This window comes from Diabrotica undecimpunctata, chromosome 4 (assembly GCF_040954645.1).
Source record: "Diabrotica undecimpunctata isolate CICGRU chromosome 4, icDiaUnde3, whole genome shotgun sequence".
Lineage (NCBI taxonomy): Eukaryota > Metazoa > Arthropoda > Insecta > Coleoptera > Chrysomelidae > Diabrotica > Diabrotica undecimpunctata.
This window is the reverse complement of record NC_092806.1, coordinates 8,435,609-8,452,811: the sequence shown is the minus strand read 5'-3', so window position 1 is coordinate 8,452,811 and position 17,203 is coordinate 8,435,609. Positions and strand designations below refer to the sequence as shown.

General features: G+C 33.4%; 1 protein-coding gene across 1 annotated transcript in view; it reads right to left on the bottom strand.

The window, feature by feature from the left end:
- LOC140439098 (engulfment and cell motility protein 2-like) overlaps positions 1-13,812 on the bottom strand; it is a 40,490-nt gene extending 26,678 nt beyond the window's left edge. Inside the window, exons 1-6 of the mRNA XM_072528782.1 lie at positions 13,550-13,812; positions 10,234-10,489; positions 4,302-4,567; positions 3,991-4,244; positions 551-733; positions 176-318 (exon numbers count right to left, since the gene is read on the bottom strand). Coding sequence (XP_072384883.1) covers positions 176-318; positions 551-733; positions 3,991-4,244; positions 4,302-4,567; positions 10,234-10,489; positions 13,550-13,681 — 1,234 coding nt within the window. The 5' untranslated portion in view covers positions 13,682-13,812. The remainder of the gene's footprint in view (positions 1-175; positions 319-550; positions 734-3,990; positions 4,245-4,301; positions 4,568-10,233; positions 10,490-13,549) is intronic.
- Positions 13,813-17,203: the final 3,391 nt, after the last annotated feature.

The window sequence follows — 17,203 nt, the reverse complement described above, 5'->3', positions numbered from 1 at the left end:
AGATAGGTTCGTGTTGGAGCAAAAAAAAATGAAAATCTGCGCCGGATTCTTCTTTGTAGGTACAATAAGTCTAAGTAAAAACAAATGATGAGTGTAAATAACATGGTGAATTATTGCTAAACAGGTGTTTCAACCATACTGCTACAATGAGGAAAAAGTTTTTAGTTTTACTTACTCAATGCTTCTAAGGTAAGGTAATTGATTGTTAGGTTTTCGTAATCAATGTTAAAACTTGTGTGTCGCATTTTTGGTGAACATACTGTTGACGATTTTCTAGAGTCTACACTTCTATCGCTGACTACAGATGCCAGGGAAAATCTATAAAGATAAATGTGATTAAACTGACCTCTAAATAATTAACACTATCAAGTACAACAAGGATCTCATTTTTGACAGACAGAATAGCCATTTTAATTTGAGCATAATGTAGCTATACATATAATTTTAAGTTATTATTTAATATAAGCCATAATAAAATAAATAAATAATAAATAGTTTGCCTTTAGCTTGGTATTAGTTCTGGCACACTAATTCTTACTGAATACTATACCTTTCTGCTTGTTGATATGTGAGCAAGTTTTCGATAGAATTACTTCTGGAACTACGAACTTCATCAAAATCTAATAATAATGTTAATCTTTTTATGTCATCTTCGGGCAATTCGAATTCTTCTCTTTTAAATACATTGCTATCGTTCAAACTCACTTCACTGTTTAATGCTTCATTATACAAACTAAAAGATCAAAAAAATTATTATTTTGTAGGTTATTTACTTTTTATAAGATAAACAAATATCATAAGATATCAAAACAATCGAACAACGAATATATATACAGGGACAACAAAATGTATGTTAATTCTGATTCGGTTTAGGGTACCGGGCGAAATTTTTGATATTTTTATATTTTCTATTTATACTTATATGGAGTTGTTCTTTTTCGAAACGACAATCTGATGAAATGCTGTGTCAACCTAAAATATAAATAATAAGAAGAAATTGTCCTACAATAGAGTGATAATGTTAGTGAAACATTTTAAAGCTTCAAGAGATATATACATAACTATCTTCTTCTTGTAGTGCTTATCCACCATGGCAATCTGTACCTATATTGCAAACTGCTGCTCTGAAAAGATTTGTTGTTGTTGTGTTGAAACACGTACGTAGATTTTCAGCCAGGAAATGCTTCGCCTTCCTGGTCCTCGTTTTCCTTCTTCTACTTTTCCTTGTAGAATTAATTGCAGCAACTGCAGCAATAGAGGTATTCGATAGGTGGTATAGCGATGGTATAAACCATGACTACTTATTGAAATTCGAATATTGTACAGCAATTCTTTTATACAAAGTTCGACGATTATGTCTATTTCGAAGATTGTACAGTAAAAGTGTACAATGCTAAAAGTGGACAATATTTTCCGTACAATACTGGGATTTTCCAATTTCGGGCATTACTCATAACATATGTTAAGACTTAATAAAAAGTAAGTTACTGAATCGTGAGTCTAAGCTTAGAATCTACAAATCAATAATTAGACTAGTGGTAACATATGAATGTGAAACGGTGTGGCGATGATCCTGGAGTATAAAAATGTACTATGAGCTGGATGAATTAATGCAGAGCGCAGATATCGTTATATTTCTAAAGTCACAAAGACTAAACTGGCTTGGACACTTGAAAGAATGACAGATAATTAAACTGTAAAAGTAATCCAGAGATGGAAACCCCAAGGAAATATGATAATAGGAATTACCCGTAAAAGGTGGATGGACGATGTAGAGGAATATCTACTTAAAAACAATGAACATCATGCATTGGCGAAGGAAAGTATCCGACAGGATAGAATGGAAGAATGTTGTTGAGCAGGCCAATACCCACAAAGGGTTGTAGCGTCACGAGAAGAAGTAGACGAAGAAGTTGACGGTATGTCCTGTGAAATCGTAACAAGAAATAGTAACAAAAATATATTGCATCAGATGAGTTATATATCATTGTATTTCTATACAAAGTTTCATGAATATATTTTTTCGTTCCGAAGATATTTACTTGGTTCGATACTTTATCACAACTCTGTATATCTAAAGAGTATACTATATATAGTCGGTTCGCTATATTTACGCGGGTTTCGGATTAACAAAATTATGCTAATGACTCATTGATAACCAGTTGCAGTAAACGACTTCCCAGAAAATTAGGTAAAAACTGCATTAATGGCCATATTTTAAAATACATTAAAATAACATTAGGGTAGGTATAAATTTGTTACAATATTGCAGTTGAATTGATTCTTTGCCAGTGTTGACATTGTATGTTTGGTGGAAATATTAAAAAATGCCTAGACGTGTGTTAGATGTAGATAGTCTAATTTGTAGTGTACATAAGTATTTTACGGATGAAAAAGAAAATGGCGGTCCTTTAAAATCGGTAATGTCTGTTCAACAACGCGTATGTGATGCTCTAGGAATTAGTGAAACCAAACTAAGAGGAGTATTACAAAATCGCAATAATGAACGGCCGAAAGAAGATCACCGAAAAACTCGCCTATCATTGAAAACGAAAGATATTCCAGATGGAAAAAAATTTGAAATTCGTGATACCATTTATCAAATTCGAGCCAACAAGGAACATGTGACCTTAAATACAATTCTCTCGGAATTAAAAGATAGAAAATTTGACGATATTGGCAGAACAAGTCTATGGCAAGTGATACATAATTTGGGTTTCAAATTTCAAAAGGAGGATAACAGAAAAGCCCTTTGTGAAAGAAGTTCTGTTGTACATAAAAGAATTAACTTTCTAAGAAAATATTCTAAATTAAAAGAAGAAAGGGCAAATTTTATATATTTAGACGAAACATGGATATTTTCTAGGGATGCAACCAAGAGAATATGGCAAGATGATAACGTAAAGTCTATCAAACATACTGATGGAGAAGGGAAGCGACACATAATTTTACATGCAGGAGGGAAATCGGGTTTTATAGAAGGTGCTGATTTAATATTCTCATCTAAATCAAAATCAAGTGACTATCACGATAATATGAACTCAGAAATGTTTGTAAAATGGTTACATGAAAAACTTCTCCCAGGTTTAAGTGAGCCCAGCGTAATTATTTTAGACAATCCACCTTACCATTCTGAAGTATTAAACAAAAGTCCAACGAATTCTTGGACTGTTAATAAAATTAAAGAATGGTTGACAAAGGAACATATACCATTTACACAACATATTTTAAAATCAGAATTATTACGCTTGGCAAATATCCACGCAAAACCAAAAACCTTTGTTGTGGATCAGATTATTGAAAGTTACGGTCATCAAGTTTTACGTCTGCCACCGTATAATTGCCAGTTTAATCCCATCGAATATATATGGGGAATAGCAAAACAATATTATGACAACCATATTGGGCCTAACGGTTATAGCGACGACGCAGTTCGGGAAACTTGGCAAAAGGCACTTTCAATTGTAACTCCAGAAGTGTGGTGCAACTGGATATTCAAGTGCGAGAAACTAATAGAAGATTGGTGGACTCGTGAAAATAAAATAAACGAAATAAGTCCAATCATAATAACAATTAATGGTGATGACAGTGATGATGATGACGATTATGATATTTTTGATGATAATGACTGATTTTCATTTTTGTTGGCAAGTTAAATTTTTTTATTTTTCATTTGAAATTCTCTCCATGGGACAAATATACATAGACCATATTTTCTGTGTGAAGTGTAATATAAAATTATTATTAGGTTTATATTAGCCACATTAGACTCCATTAATGAAGTAATTCTTCTTATTATACTGTCAATTATATAAAAGATTTTCCATTATTATTTAATTAAAAAAAGTTATGGATTATTTTTCATTTCATTTGACCAGTTGATATTTCCCCAAAGAGCAGGTAATTAAAACTGGGTACTTACAATAAAATTTTTAATCCGAAACCCGCGTAAAAATAGCGAACCGACTATAACTACCTTCTTATAGATACCTTAAAATGTAGGTTTGTATAACATAAAGTTCGTGTTCCATCTTTTTATCCATATCTCCCTCCTCAATAATATACTTATAAATATCTTCTCTATTTTTGGAATAATTCATTTCCTTGATCAGGTTTCTCTTTTGATCTCCCTTGCACAACCTTATGATAGTGTTTATCAGTAATAATACTCCATATTGCAATTTCCTACCATCATCCCTTCGGATATAGGGGACGAGACATGTTATAGGGATCTCTCTGATGATCTGAAAATCAAAAATTCATTAGTAAATACTAAACACATTTAAATAAAACATACTCACTTTTTCTTTCCATGATATAAACTCGATATTTCTATTCATCAGTATTTTGTGCAAAATCGCTAAAGCATATTGCACATTGTCCACATCATTCGATTGGTTTCTAACAATATCTATAGTTCTCTGCAGTAAATCTGAAGACATATTGTCATGGTATCCTTTAAGGAATAAGTGACAAATTGTTATAAGTAGAGCCAAAAGCTCTTCGTCTTTGAGAGTTTTATCTGTGGTAAAAGTTTTCACTATTTCGAGATGCTTTTCTTTAGCCACTAAAATATAAAAAAAAAGATTACCAGCACAATTTTATATATATATATATATATATATATATATATATATATATATACATATATATATATATATATATATATATATATATATATATATATACATATATATATATATATATATATATATATATATATATATATATATATATATATATATATATATATATATATATATCCAGACTTGTAGAACTGGAGGAAAAAGAAACAGAAAACATAAAATGGGACGTCATAGGAATCAGCGAAGTAAGACGGAAAATGAAGAGCTATTGGAATTAGCGTCAAGAAACACATTCTACTTTCGAGGCACATCAACAGGCGGTATTGGATTCCTAATCAACAAGAAATGGAATCGAAGAATAGTAGAAATAACTAGTATCTCAGATAGAGTAGCTAGCTTAACCTTACTGCTATTAAAGAGATATAAAAAATAATAATAACGGATTTATTACGGCTGTCGCCGCTTCTCCGCCCCCAATTTCCATCTTTTTCTGTCATATGCAGTTGCCTCTTCTAAATCTCTTGCCGCCATTGCTTCATCAATATCGTTGCGCCAACTTCTCCGTGGTCGTCCTCTCTTTCTTCTTTCAGGAGGGATCCATTCCAGTACTCTCCTAGGCCATCTGTACTCTGGCATTCTTTTAACATGTCCGAACCAGATTAATTGTTTTCTTTCTATGTCATCATTGATATTTCTCTCCATTTTCATTTCGTTTCTTATTTGTTCGTTTCTAACTCTCTCCAGTTTCGATCTACCGCAGCTTCGTCTCAGATAATCCATTTCTGTCGTCATAAGTTTGTTTTTATTAGCTTTGGTGAAGTCCCATACTTCCGAACCGTAAAGTGTAATACTTTGAACTATACTACCGTAAATGTGTTTTTTGGTTTCTCGTCGAATTGTTTTTTGCCAGAGAAGAGAGTTTAAGGCACGGGTCGCTGCTCTGCCCTTGTTTATTCTTTCCCTGATTTCATCTGCGCTATTTCCCTTCTTGTTAAAAATGACCCCCAAATATTTGCAGGATTGCACGCCTTTGATTTTGTCGTCTTCCAAGACTAGGTCACATATTTCATCTGTTCCCACTGAGAGATATTCACATTTTGTCATATTTATGTTTAGACCTGCCACCTCATATTCTTCTTGCAGTTTTCTTACCATATAGCTAAGATCGTAGCTGTCTTCGGCAATTACTACCTGGTCATCCGCAAAGAAAAGTGTATATAGCTTGTTTTCTTCCACCGTTATTCCCATGTTTCTACATTTTTTTACCCATTTCACTAAGGATCTGTCCAAATAGATTTTAAATAAGGTGGGTGACAGACAGCAGCCTTGTCGTAGTCCTTTTGTTGTTTGAAAAGGAGAGGTGATTTCTTGTCCCATTTTAATTCTCGCAAAGTTTTGTTCGTAATATTTTTGAGTGGCGTTAATAAGAATTGGGTTTATTTTCAAGTTACCCATTTCTATCCATAGTTGGGAGATCGGTACACTGTCATATGCTTTTTCCAAATCTATTAAAGCTATATGAGTTTCTCTATTTCTCTGCACTCGTTTTTCCATTGCAATTTTTAATGTGAAGATATTATCCATAGTGGAGCGTCCGGCCCTAAATCCCGCTTGTTCTTCGGGTTGTTTGTCTTTGATATCATTTTCTATCAGGTTTCGTAGTACTTTTGAGTATAGTCGGCCTATAGTAGCAATCACTGCGATCCCTCTATAGTTTTTAGGATCCATCTTTGTGCCTTTCTTGTGTATTGGAGAGATATACGATTGTCTCCATTCTTCTGGAACTTCTTCTCCGTTTAAGCATCTTTCGAATAATTTTCGGATCATCTCAAACAGTTTTGATGATCCATATCTAATCAACTCTGGATGTATTCCGCCTAAGCCTGGAGATTTTTTTAATTTCATTCCCTTAACTGCTTAAAGAGATACAATATACAAATTATACAAATATACGCCCCAACGATTATTTACACTGCCGAAGAAATAGAGGAACTCTACAGTAACATAAATGAAGCATTAAGTAACAATAAAAGTCATTTGAAGTAAAAAAAAATATTTAAAAATCCTTTATAAAAGGTATATAATTAAAACACCCAATCGGGCTACATATAGCAGCAACTGATAGAGTTGATATCAACAAGTCCTCGTAGACACTTTATTTCAGGACCAACAACCTCCTGTAGAGTCTTCCTTTGTCATGTTATCAATTCCAATTATAACTTTAACATCATACCATATAAGATCCCATAATGTAACTTAAATTCAAATTAGTAACATATAACGGGTTTTACCCAAATATTTAGTGGCTCAAAACGTGTACACTTAGACACACTGATGATGGAATATAGATTCCGAAAACGTTTTGTGATGTAGCCCGATTGGGTGTTTTAATTATATACCTTTTATAAAGGATTTTTAAATAAATTTTTTGTGATATATGGTATACAGCCAGCTACAGGAACTTAGTTTTACTTGTTCATTTTAAGTATTTAATTGGTGACTTTATTGTCAAAGTGGGAAAGAGAAACGACAAGGAACAAGTTGTGGGAAAGTATGGAGTCGGTGATAGTAATGAGAGAGGAGAAAGACTGGTTCAGTTTGCACACTACCAAAACATGCCAATTGCAAATACATTCTTTAAGAAAAAATCTAACAGAAAATGGACTTGGGTAGCACCAAATGGAATCACTAAGAATGAAATTGACTTCATTCTAACCAACAAGATTGCTACAGTAAAAGGTGTCAGTGTAATAAATACATTTCAAACGGGCAGCGACCATAGACTAATCAGAGCAAAAATTATTCTAGATCTGAAACTAGAAAGAATAAAATTAATCACAAAACCAAAAGTAACCGGTATAAATATTAACAATCTAAAAGAAAACTCAGATCACTACCAAAGGACACTTATGAAAGAATACATGACCAAATCGACAGCTCTCAATTAATGGAAATTATCCTTGATAGTGCTAAAGAAAGCGGAGGCTCGCAACAACAAAATGAACTAAAATAAAACTAAAATAATGCTAAAACAAAGAAGGAAAATGAAAGTAAGTAGCAACATATAGAGAATAAAATACACACAACTTTGTAAGACAATAAGGAAAAGTATTAAGGAAGACATGAGAAAATACAGTGAAAGTGTAATGTAAACAGCAAGGAAATAAAGAAGGAAAAATTAAGGGACAATTAGCCTAGTAAAGAGTAATAATTATTTAAGTAATTATTATATATTCCAAATTAATAAAGAATAAATTCGACACAGTTTAACGTATACATTTCAAATTAAAAACAAAATAATTGACCCAGTTTAACACAAGCCTGAATGTTTAAAAAAATTACGACACTTAGACCTTGTTGGAAATTAATACAAGGTAAGAATTGTTAAACAAGTGAGAAGAATTGTGCTGACTAAGAAGTTTTTACATAGCGTGATCCAGTTTAACACATGGAATACGTGACATAAAGAATCTAAGGTAGAAGTTGGCGATACATAAAAACCAGGCAGAAGTTGGTCGGCGGTCAGTAGTAGCGCGGCGCCTGAGGGCCCCACGCGACAGCGGAGTTAGTGGGAAGTTTTCACGCAGCAGCTCCACGCCGTGGTGTGGAGATCCGAAGGTACGCAGACCGTGGACGCGTTAATTAACTCGACGGGTTAGTGTGACGTATATAGTGTCGGCAACTGGAGATTCGAAGGTACGAAATCTCAATTCCCGGTAGACTGGAGGCGTATTCCCTAGCTAGAGCCTAGATACGCAGAGGTAACTAAGATCTCTATATACTAACCCCAGGTATATCTAATAATACGGAAATTGTCTGATCTTTAATTCCTTGCTGATTTCTTCTCGTCTCCCTTCGCGCCTGAGCGAACATTTTGTCATAACTGATATTTGTAACGTACAGTCTAGTTAATACATTGTAAATTCGAGATTTGTTTTGTTATTCCTAGCCGTTACAGGTCGAGACTAGAAGAGATACGCATTTCGCTATGCAGTGCTCCGGCTTCTAACGTAAGCCCATAGCCTCTCACTCTTTACAGGACCTGAGACCGAGAAGTCCTTGATCCCTTCCTTCCCAACCGATTTCTCTACCCTCTTGTAAATCCGCGAGGGCGAAACCAGTCAATTCAGACTAGTGGAGCCAGTAAGCCTTGCCCCGCTCGCAGGGATAAGTATCCCCTAAGGATTGTAGAGGCATTGCTAAGGAGATTGAACGGACGTCTTCTACAATGATGACAGCATATTATCAGAGTGGAGACAATTCCTTAGAGGGGTATATTAGATTATAATTACAGCTTCCAATAATAAATTATTATATATTATTAGACTAGTGACAGCGGTATTAGTTTTATTACAGTAACAATCCTATATATTATTAGAAAAGACTGGTACAAAATGCAAACAAAAACAGAAAAAACTATAAGAAAACAAGAATATATATATATATATATATATATATATATATATATATATATATATATATATATATATATACATATATTAATCATTGGGAAGAAGCAAATCGTTTCTCTAACAAACGAAAACACCAGAATTACAGACAGAAATGAAATAATACAACTATTAACTAAATTCTACAGCGAACTATACAAAGCCCCTGACACAATTGAAGAAGTAATCAGTAACCAAGAAGATGTACCAGAAGTTCTTCCGGAAGAAGTAGAATCGACAATTGCAAAAATGAAAAACGGTAAAGCAGCTGGAATAGATGATATAACAGTGGAACTGCTTAAATACGCTGGCAATAAAACCTGGAAAATCTTAGCAGGCATATTTACGAACTGCCTAAGATCGAGATGCATACCAGCCCACTGGAATACAGCAAACATAATTCTCATTTATAAGAAAGGTAGCAAAGAGGATATCAAAAACTGCAGACCTATAAGTCTACTACCAATCGTATACAAGATATTCACAAACGACAAAGATCATCAACAACGGATTAACTAACGCACTAGATGCTGCACAGCCAAGAGAACAAGCTGGCTTCAGAAGTGGATTCAGTACCATAGATCATATTCATACACTTCGAAGAACTAATGAGTAGAGTTAAAGATATGAAATACCGCTAGCATTAACCTTCATAGATTTCGAGAAGGCTTTCGATTCTACATATCCCAAGGCAGTAATAGAAGCTTTGACCAACCAAGGCATTGACAAACCGTACATAGAAACTTTAGCAAATATATACAGACAAGCAAAAGCTAAGGTAAAACACTCCAGAATTTCCCACTACCAGAGGCGTCCAACAAGGAGAAGCAATATCACCAAAGCTCTTCATTGTAACTCTAGAAAATATATTCAGTAAAATGAACTGGCAGAACAAAGGAATATCCGTTGATGGAGAATATCTTAAATAGAATAATACGAAAAAATGCGTAGGTGCTTATTTGTGGATATTTTACTATAGATGTATGTCTAAATTCGATACAGGTAAAATATTATTTTACTTCCTGAAATGTTTTCAGCTTTAATCTCACGAATCCGTATCTAAGTGACTTGCAAAATACGGTAATACTGCTGTATTATCTTGTTTAGGTAATACTCCTGAATATCTGCTTGTTAAAATATGCAACCCGTAGTCTTCGAGGAATCAATTCACATGTAATAAAATTTTCTATTTAACTTACCTAATTCATCGATGAAAACCGAATCGTGGGCCAGTTTCTTTAAATGATCGTAAGCAATTTCTCTCTGTGGTTCATCTCTGGTACCATTAATGTGTGGAAATATTATGCTTTTTAATATATACTCTATGGAAAACACAATTTTTAGGCAATCATTATGTTTAATGTTCTTGTAAGTTTTATCCGAGATGTAGGTGTCTACTGTGGGGTCGTTGACGTTTGTATGAATCATCTTCAACCCGTATACCGATGATATTGGCTAAAACACAAAAACGTATAGAGTACGATCCCAGAGCGATCAGACATAACTTATTTTCACACAGATGAAACCTTGAAAAGATCAGGTGAGAAAGGTAACTAAAAATAAGAGCTATTTAACTTAAATTTACACAACTGATTTTTATACATATTTTGTAGAATATTATTTTGAAAATACTGTAATAAGTGTCAGACACTTGTCATGGACCAGAACTTTTGTCAGACGCTTTAAAGCTCCACTAAAATTAAATGAACTTTACTTACTTTTACATGTCTGATTTTTAAATAGAGATGCAAAAATATTTAATCGGATCGAAAACAGTAAGCATTCTTAATGTATTTGAATTTTTTACTCTGAGGCTCATGCGCACAGCACTCTCGCGCTCATACTTCTGGTTAACTAATTTTTGTGTTTGAGGGATGTTTGGTCATTTTAATTTGTCTGACTGATTAAATATAACTTTATTATAGTTCCATTAATAACATATTTAAAAATCAGACATGTAAAAGTAAGTAAAGTTCATTTAATTTTAGTGGAGCTTTAAAGCGTCTGACAAAAGTTCTGGTCCATGACAAGTGTCTGACACTTATTACAGTATTTTCAAAATAATATTCTACAAAATATGTATAATAATCAGTTATGTAAATTTAAGTTAAATAGCTCTTATTTTTAGTTACCTTTCGCACCTGGTACCTGCCCAGGTGTCACTCAGCAAGTTTCATAAATACGCAGGTATTCAAAGCACACGAGACGCTATTCAGACTCTAAGGTTTCATCTGTGTGAAAATAAGTTATGTCTGATCGCTCTGGGATCTTGGACTAATATTTTCTTTTTTATATGTCTATATGTCGAATTCCACAGACAAGCGTCCTTTTTTTGATGCCAAAAAAACGCTGTTTCAAATTTGAAGGCACACTCCTCAGACCATTTTTTTTTTCGTTCCTTATAGCTTAAAAGTGAAGAAAAAGGGGTACCCATCGCTTTTTAAGCAATTTTTTAAAATTTACTTATCGAAATTTTACCGTATTTTCAAGAAATACTTAAAATAGCTGTGCTATCGCTTCTATAGCACCTATAGGACTCTTTAAAAAATCAAAATAAAGGTATTTTCTTGTAATTTCAAAATCGCTTAAAAAGCGATGGGTACCCTCCGTCCGGCGGACGGCATTCTTTTTTTCTTCACTTTTAAGCTATAAGGAATGAAAAAAAAGGTGTGTGCCTTCAAATTTGAAAAAGCGTTTTTTTGGCATCAAAAAAAGGACGATTTTCTGATGTATTTTAGACAGCAAGCTCTTTGGTATAACAATGGAACAAGAGAATATTTTTTTACCCCCCCTCCTCGTAAGGTTCAGACCTCTAGCACGAATAAAGGTATATACGATGGGAAGTTTTCAAACTAAACTTTAATTTTTTTTGAGGGGTCGATCACACGTACATTTTTCCTACTTAATTCAATAATTCACAAAGTACGTTCCATACACTTAGTCAGCACTTTATTTTCTTTAGTTTAACGCTTTTATATATATGTACTTTTTACAGTTGTATATTTGTCAAAAAAATAATTCAACAGCAAAATCTCACTTTCTTCCTTGCTGGGTTTTGTTTACAGCGTACACAATATTTTGATAAATATTAGAAAAATATTTCAATTCAAATATTTATTTAATGATACTTGTATAATAAAAGTTTGTTTGTCTAGAATTTCTTATCTGCATAATTGTTACAGTAAAATTGTTATTATCTCTAACAAAGGTTGTAAGTAAAATCGAGATAAACAGCCCCAGAAAGGAAAAAAATTTAATACCTTGAATATATGTAAAAGGTAAATGAATTAAAAAGTTATTAAGAATAAATTTATAAATGTTTTCATAACCACAAGAAAAGCCAGATATTATTTATACTATTCTTAAGAAAAACAATTAAGTGTTGCTTTGAATTTGAAATTTTTTTTGCCTTAGGTTCAAGACCTATTTAGACAGACAATTGGATTAATACGTAAAAACAATCTCATACACTTCCTTTAAATTAATGGCAATTTCCTAACCGTTCGTTCATTCACTCAATTTCCTAACCTTTCCATTAAAAACACTATTGGGTGACTATACAACAAGGATTGAAGAGGAACACACGTTTCACGCTAAGGTGCCCTTCATAGCGACTTTTTTTTTACATAAACAATACAGGCAACAGTTAAAGGTAAATGACATAAAAGCAAAGACAATGGGAAATACTACAACTAACGTCCTACCATTTCGGATTCACACAATCCTGAAAAAGGTAGTTTAGATTTTCCGTTTGGTACGTTTGAAAAATTCCCATTAAATCGATCTAATAGTTGGATTTCGACTATCTAAATAGAGGAACGTTCTGCTTCAGTATGATTTTTTGTTGGGAGATGGACAGAAAATTATGGCGGCCGAAATGCGAGAAGCGGCAGAGGCTGTAGGAACCTCGTATTTACATATATATATATATATATATATATATATATATATATATATATATATATATATATATATATATGTATATATATATATATATATATATATATAGATATATATATATATATATATATATATATATATATATATATATATATATATATATATATAAGAATTCATTTACCAATAAATGTTAAAGCGAGGGATTTTCACTGAAAGCACTCCCGTTACAATGAAGAGAAGAAGATCAATTTATGAAATTTCAATATTTTTGTTGCTATTAGATTACAGAAAAATCAGGAAGGTCATGGTTTAAAGAAGAGGTTGGCGAAAATAATTTTTCTCCTGAAATCTATACTTATAAAAAAAGGTACTACAAAAAGTTGTAATGTGTCAGAATTGTTGCTAATTCTCAATAGTGTTAACACATACTTTAAATCAAGGCATGAATGATTCATCGATTTTGTCACACCCAATCAATCGAGATTTTGATAATTTTACACGAATAACTTTTTATTAGGATAAATACATAAAGTACCTACATATATAAATTAATTAGATAAACAAACAGAAACTGTAGACAACCAAAAAATAAAATAATTTAGGTGTAAAGCTTACCATTCCGCATATTTTACAGATATCATGGATAATTTCACACAAAGATTTAGTTTTATCTAGATCATACAAAAATTGATCTTTGCTGTCATGTTTTTCCACGGAAATTTTAGCAATATAACTATTGATTGACATTGTTTCACTTTGTAACAACACTTAAACAATAAACATTAGCGTCGTGGTAATTAATTATAGACTAGTTCCAACATATTTAATTTCCCGAGTGATAATACGCAAAGATAAGCTTTTATCATTTTCAGGTGCGGCTTCATTTATTAAATAATATTTTTTCCTGTGGTTTATCAATTATTACAACGATGACACAGTTTTTTATGAGATAAGGGCAGACGGGACAATTTTTATTTACTGAAAAGTTAGATTATTTAAAATTTGGTACAGGTCGTATTACGATTATTGGCTTTCATAATCTACAGCAGTGTTTGGCAAACCTTTTTGTCTTGTATAGTCCAGGAAAATAAGATTTTTCTCGTGAAATTAACTCTTGACCAGATAACCAGATAAATGGTTTGATTACAAGACTTTAAAAGGCGAAAGACAGCATATTTGGGACACATACTTAGAAATGATAATATAACATAGAGGATGATCTAAAATCGATCGGAGTTAAAGCATGGAGAAGAGTTGCCAGAGACAGGGGCGAATGGAAGACTGTTCTGAGAAGGCTTTTGCTCATAACGAGCTGTAATGCCACTGATGATGACTTAGAAATGATAAGTACGAGTTGTTGCAGCTGATTATGAAGGGTAAAATCGAAGTAAAAAGGGGTCCTGGTAGACGACAAATATCCTGGCTGAAAGACATTCGCGACTGGACCGGGTTAAATACACAGACGCTCTTAAGAAAAGCAGAAGATAGAGACGAATTTGCAATGGTTATAGCCAATCTTCATTAGTGGAGACGGCACTAGAAGAAAAAGATAAGACTTTTATTATACCACTATTACAGCGGATAATTAATCTTCTGAAAAAATACTGCAGAATGTGGAATCTGAAAATATATTTAGATAAATCCAAAATTCTTGTATTCAGAAAAGAAGGTGGTGTGATAAGGGAATCTTAATATCTGATATACCCTTTTTGGCTAAAGTAACAGGGTATGAGTCGGTCGTAAGATCAATTTTGACTTATGGGTCTTAGGTATGGGGTCTTTTTGAGTACGATGATGTCGAAATAATCAGAAGATTTTATATAAAAAACAATGATTTCTTGTCCAAGGTATTGTCCTAACTTTATGTTACATTTGAAGACAGGTATTGCTAGAGTCAGTCTATATACAATGAATTTACATAAAAAATATATTGCAGAAATTCTAGGATATTCTAATGATAGGTTGCCAAAATTTATTTTGATAAAAATGATGAGAGCAAGATGTGGCTAAGAACGTAGAAAGAATATCTAGAAAAACTATTTGAAGACCAAAGAGATAACACCTTTGAGCTAGAAGAAGAGGTAAATGATGGACCAAGAATATTACAGCAAGAAGTTTATTCCGCAATAACACAGTTAAAGGATGGCAAAGCGACAGGCCCTGATAATATACAAGCAGAACTACTCAAACTAATGGACAACGAATTAATAGCAATAATCGCAAAGACATTCAACATCACATACAACTCTGGAGAAATACCAACAGAATGGCTGAAATCTGAGTTTATTGCACTTCCAAAAAAACCAGGAGTAAAAAACTGCGAAGATTACCATACTATAAGCCTCATGAGTCATCGCCTAAAATTGTTCCTAAAGATAATTCATAAGAGAATCTACAAGCTGTATGAAAGTCAAATTTCCCCCAACCAGTTCGGATTCACAAATGCTGTTGGTACTAGAGAGGCTTTGTTGTCTTATTCCAGAGATGCAGAGACGTCAACTGCGACGTATACGCATGTCTGGTTGATTACGAGAAAGTATTTGATCGAGTACCGCACGCCAAGATGATGCAAATACTAAAAGAAGCAGGAATTAATAACCAAGATCTGAAAATAATTAGAAATCTTTACTGGAATCAGACAGCAAATCTCAGAGTTGAAGGTGAACACACTGACTATATGAAAATCATGCGTGGAGTGAAGCAAGGCTGTATTTTGTCTCCTATAATCTTCAATCTGTACTCTGAAAGAATATTTATCGAAGCTTTGCACGAAACTGAAAAAGGTATTCTACTAAAAGGTTACCGTTATATAAACCTTAAGAAGCTTATGATAATTAGCAAGAAAAGGATACCAGAAGGTCAACTCTACGTCAACCAATCCCCTGTAGAAAGAGTGACGCACTACAACTACCTCGGCACCATAATAAATGAAGAATGGACCAACAACCAGGAGATTAGAGCACGCATCGGAAAAGCTAGATCCACCTTCAATCGGATGGGGGCCTTCTTCAAGAGTCACAACCTCTCTCTTGATACAAAAGTAAGAATGCTGCGATGCTACGTCTTCTCTGCCCTTTTTTATGGTATTGAATCGAGGACCTTGAACGAAGATATGTGCAGAAAACTGAAAGCATTTGAGATGTGGCTATATCGGAGAATTCTTAAGATTCCGTGGACTGACCGAGTCACAAATGAGGAGGTCCTCAGAAGAATGAATAACAACCGAGAGGTACTGACCACCATCAAATCTCGAAAGTTACAATTCTTCGGACATATTATGCAAAATGAATCAAGATATGCTCTCCTTCAAGCCATCCTGCAAGAAAAAATATTTGGAAAACGAGGTCCAGGAAGAAGAAAATCTTGGTTAAAGTACCTCAGAATCTGGTTCAATACAACATCTGTGCAGGTTTTCCGCGCTGCTGCAGATGAGATAAAGATGATCGCCAATATTCGTAACGGATAGGCACATCAAGGAGAAGAAGAACCTTCCTGATGGCATATACCAAGGAGAACGAATGTCGCTAAAACAGAATATTGTATTTGTTTTAATGAGAAATAAAAAGGCATTATTTATTGATTGAACTCCTCCAGGCAAAGGATAGCTGTTTTTAGTGTTATGGACCTTTATACCAAGAACCTATAGGTTACCTACGCTACCTTACTAACGCTATACGTTACCCCTAAGTAGTTATTAACAACGTATTTAAACGTTTCTATCCTTATTTATTGCTTGGAAAACTCAGAAATTTCGGTTTTTTATAAATTTTATTTTTATATATTTATATTACATAGATTGTTGGAACTTGTGGTGCTTAAAATATGTTCAAAATTTCAAAGCGATCGGTCAAATAATTTAAAAGTTATTTTATTTGTTTATAACAAATAAATTGTTTTTAACAACATAAGTCAGAAAATAATGAAGATAGAATAATCATTCTATCAATAGTATTAAAAAAGAATAAGGAAGTTTCCAGGTTGAGCCGTAGGCGAGTCCTGGTAAACTTTACTTATGAACTTTTATTAAACACTTTAAGTTACTCTCGTGAATTCAACATTAGAAAAATATAATGTAATGCCCTTTTGGGAATGCCGCCACGTTTGTTTTTGCCGTCATTGTACTAGTTACCCTCTCCTTTTTCCAACGAGACATACGTCACGATCCGTCGAGACGTTTTCGAGCTGTGCGACCAATTTGCGTAGCATTGACTCTCACAAAAATCTGTCGCGTATTCAATGCTTTTTCCCCATCCACCAAGTGCACAACGT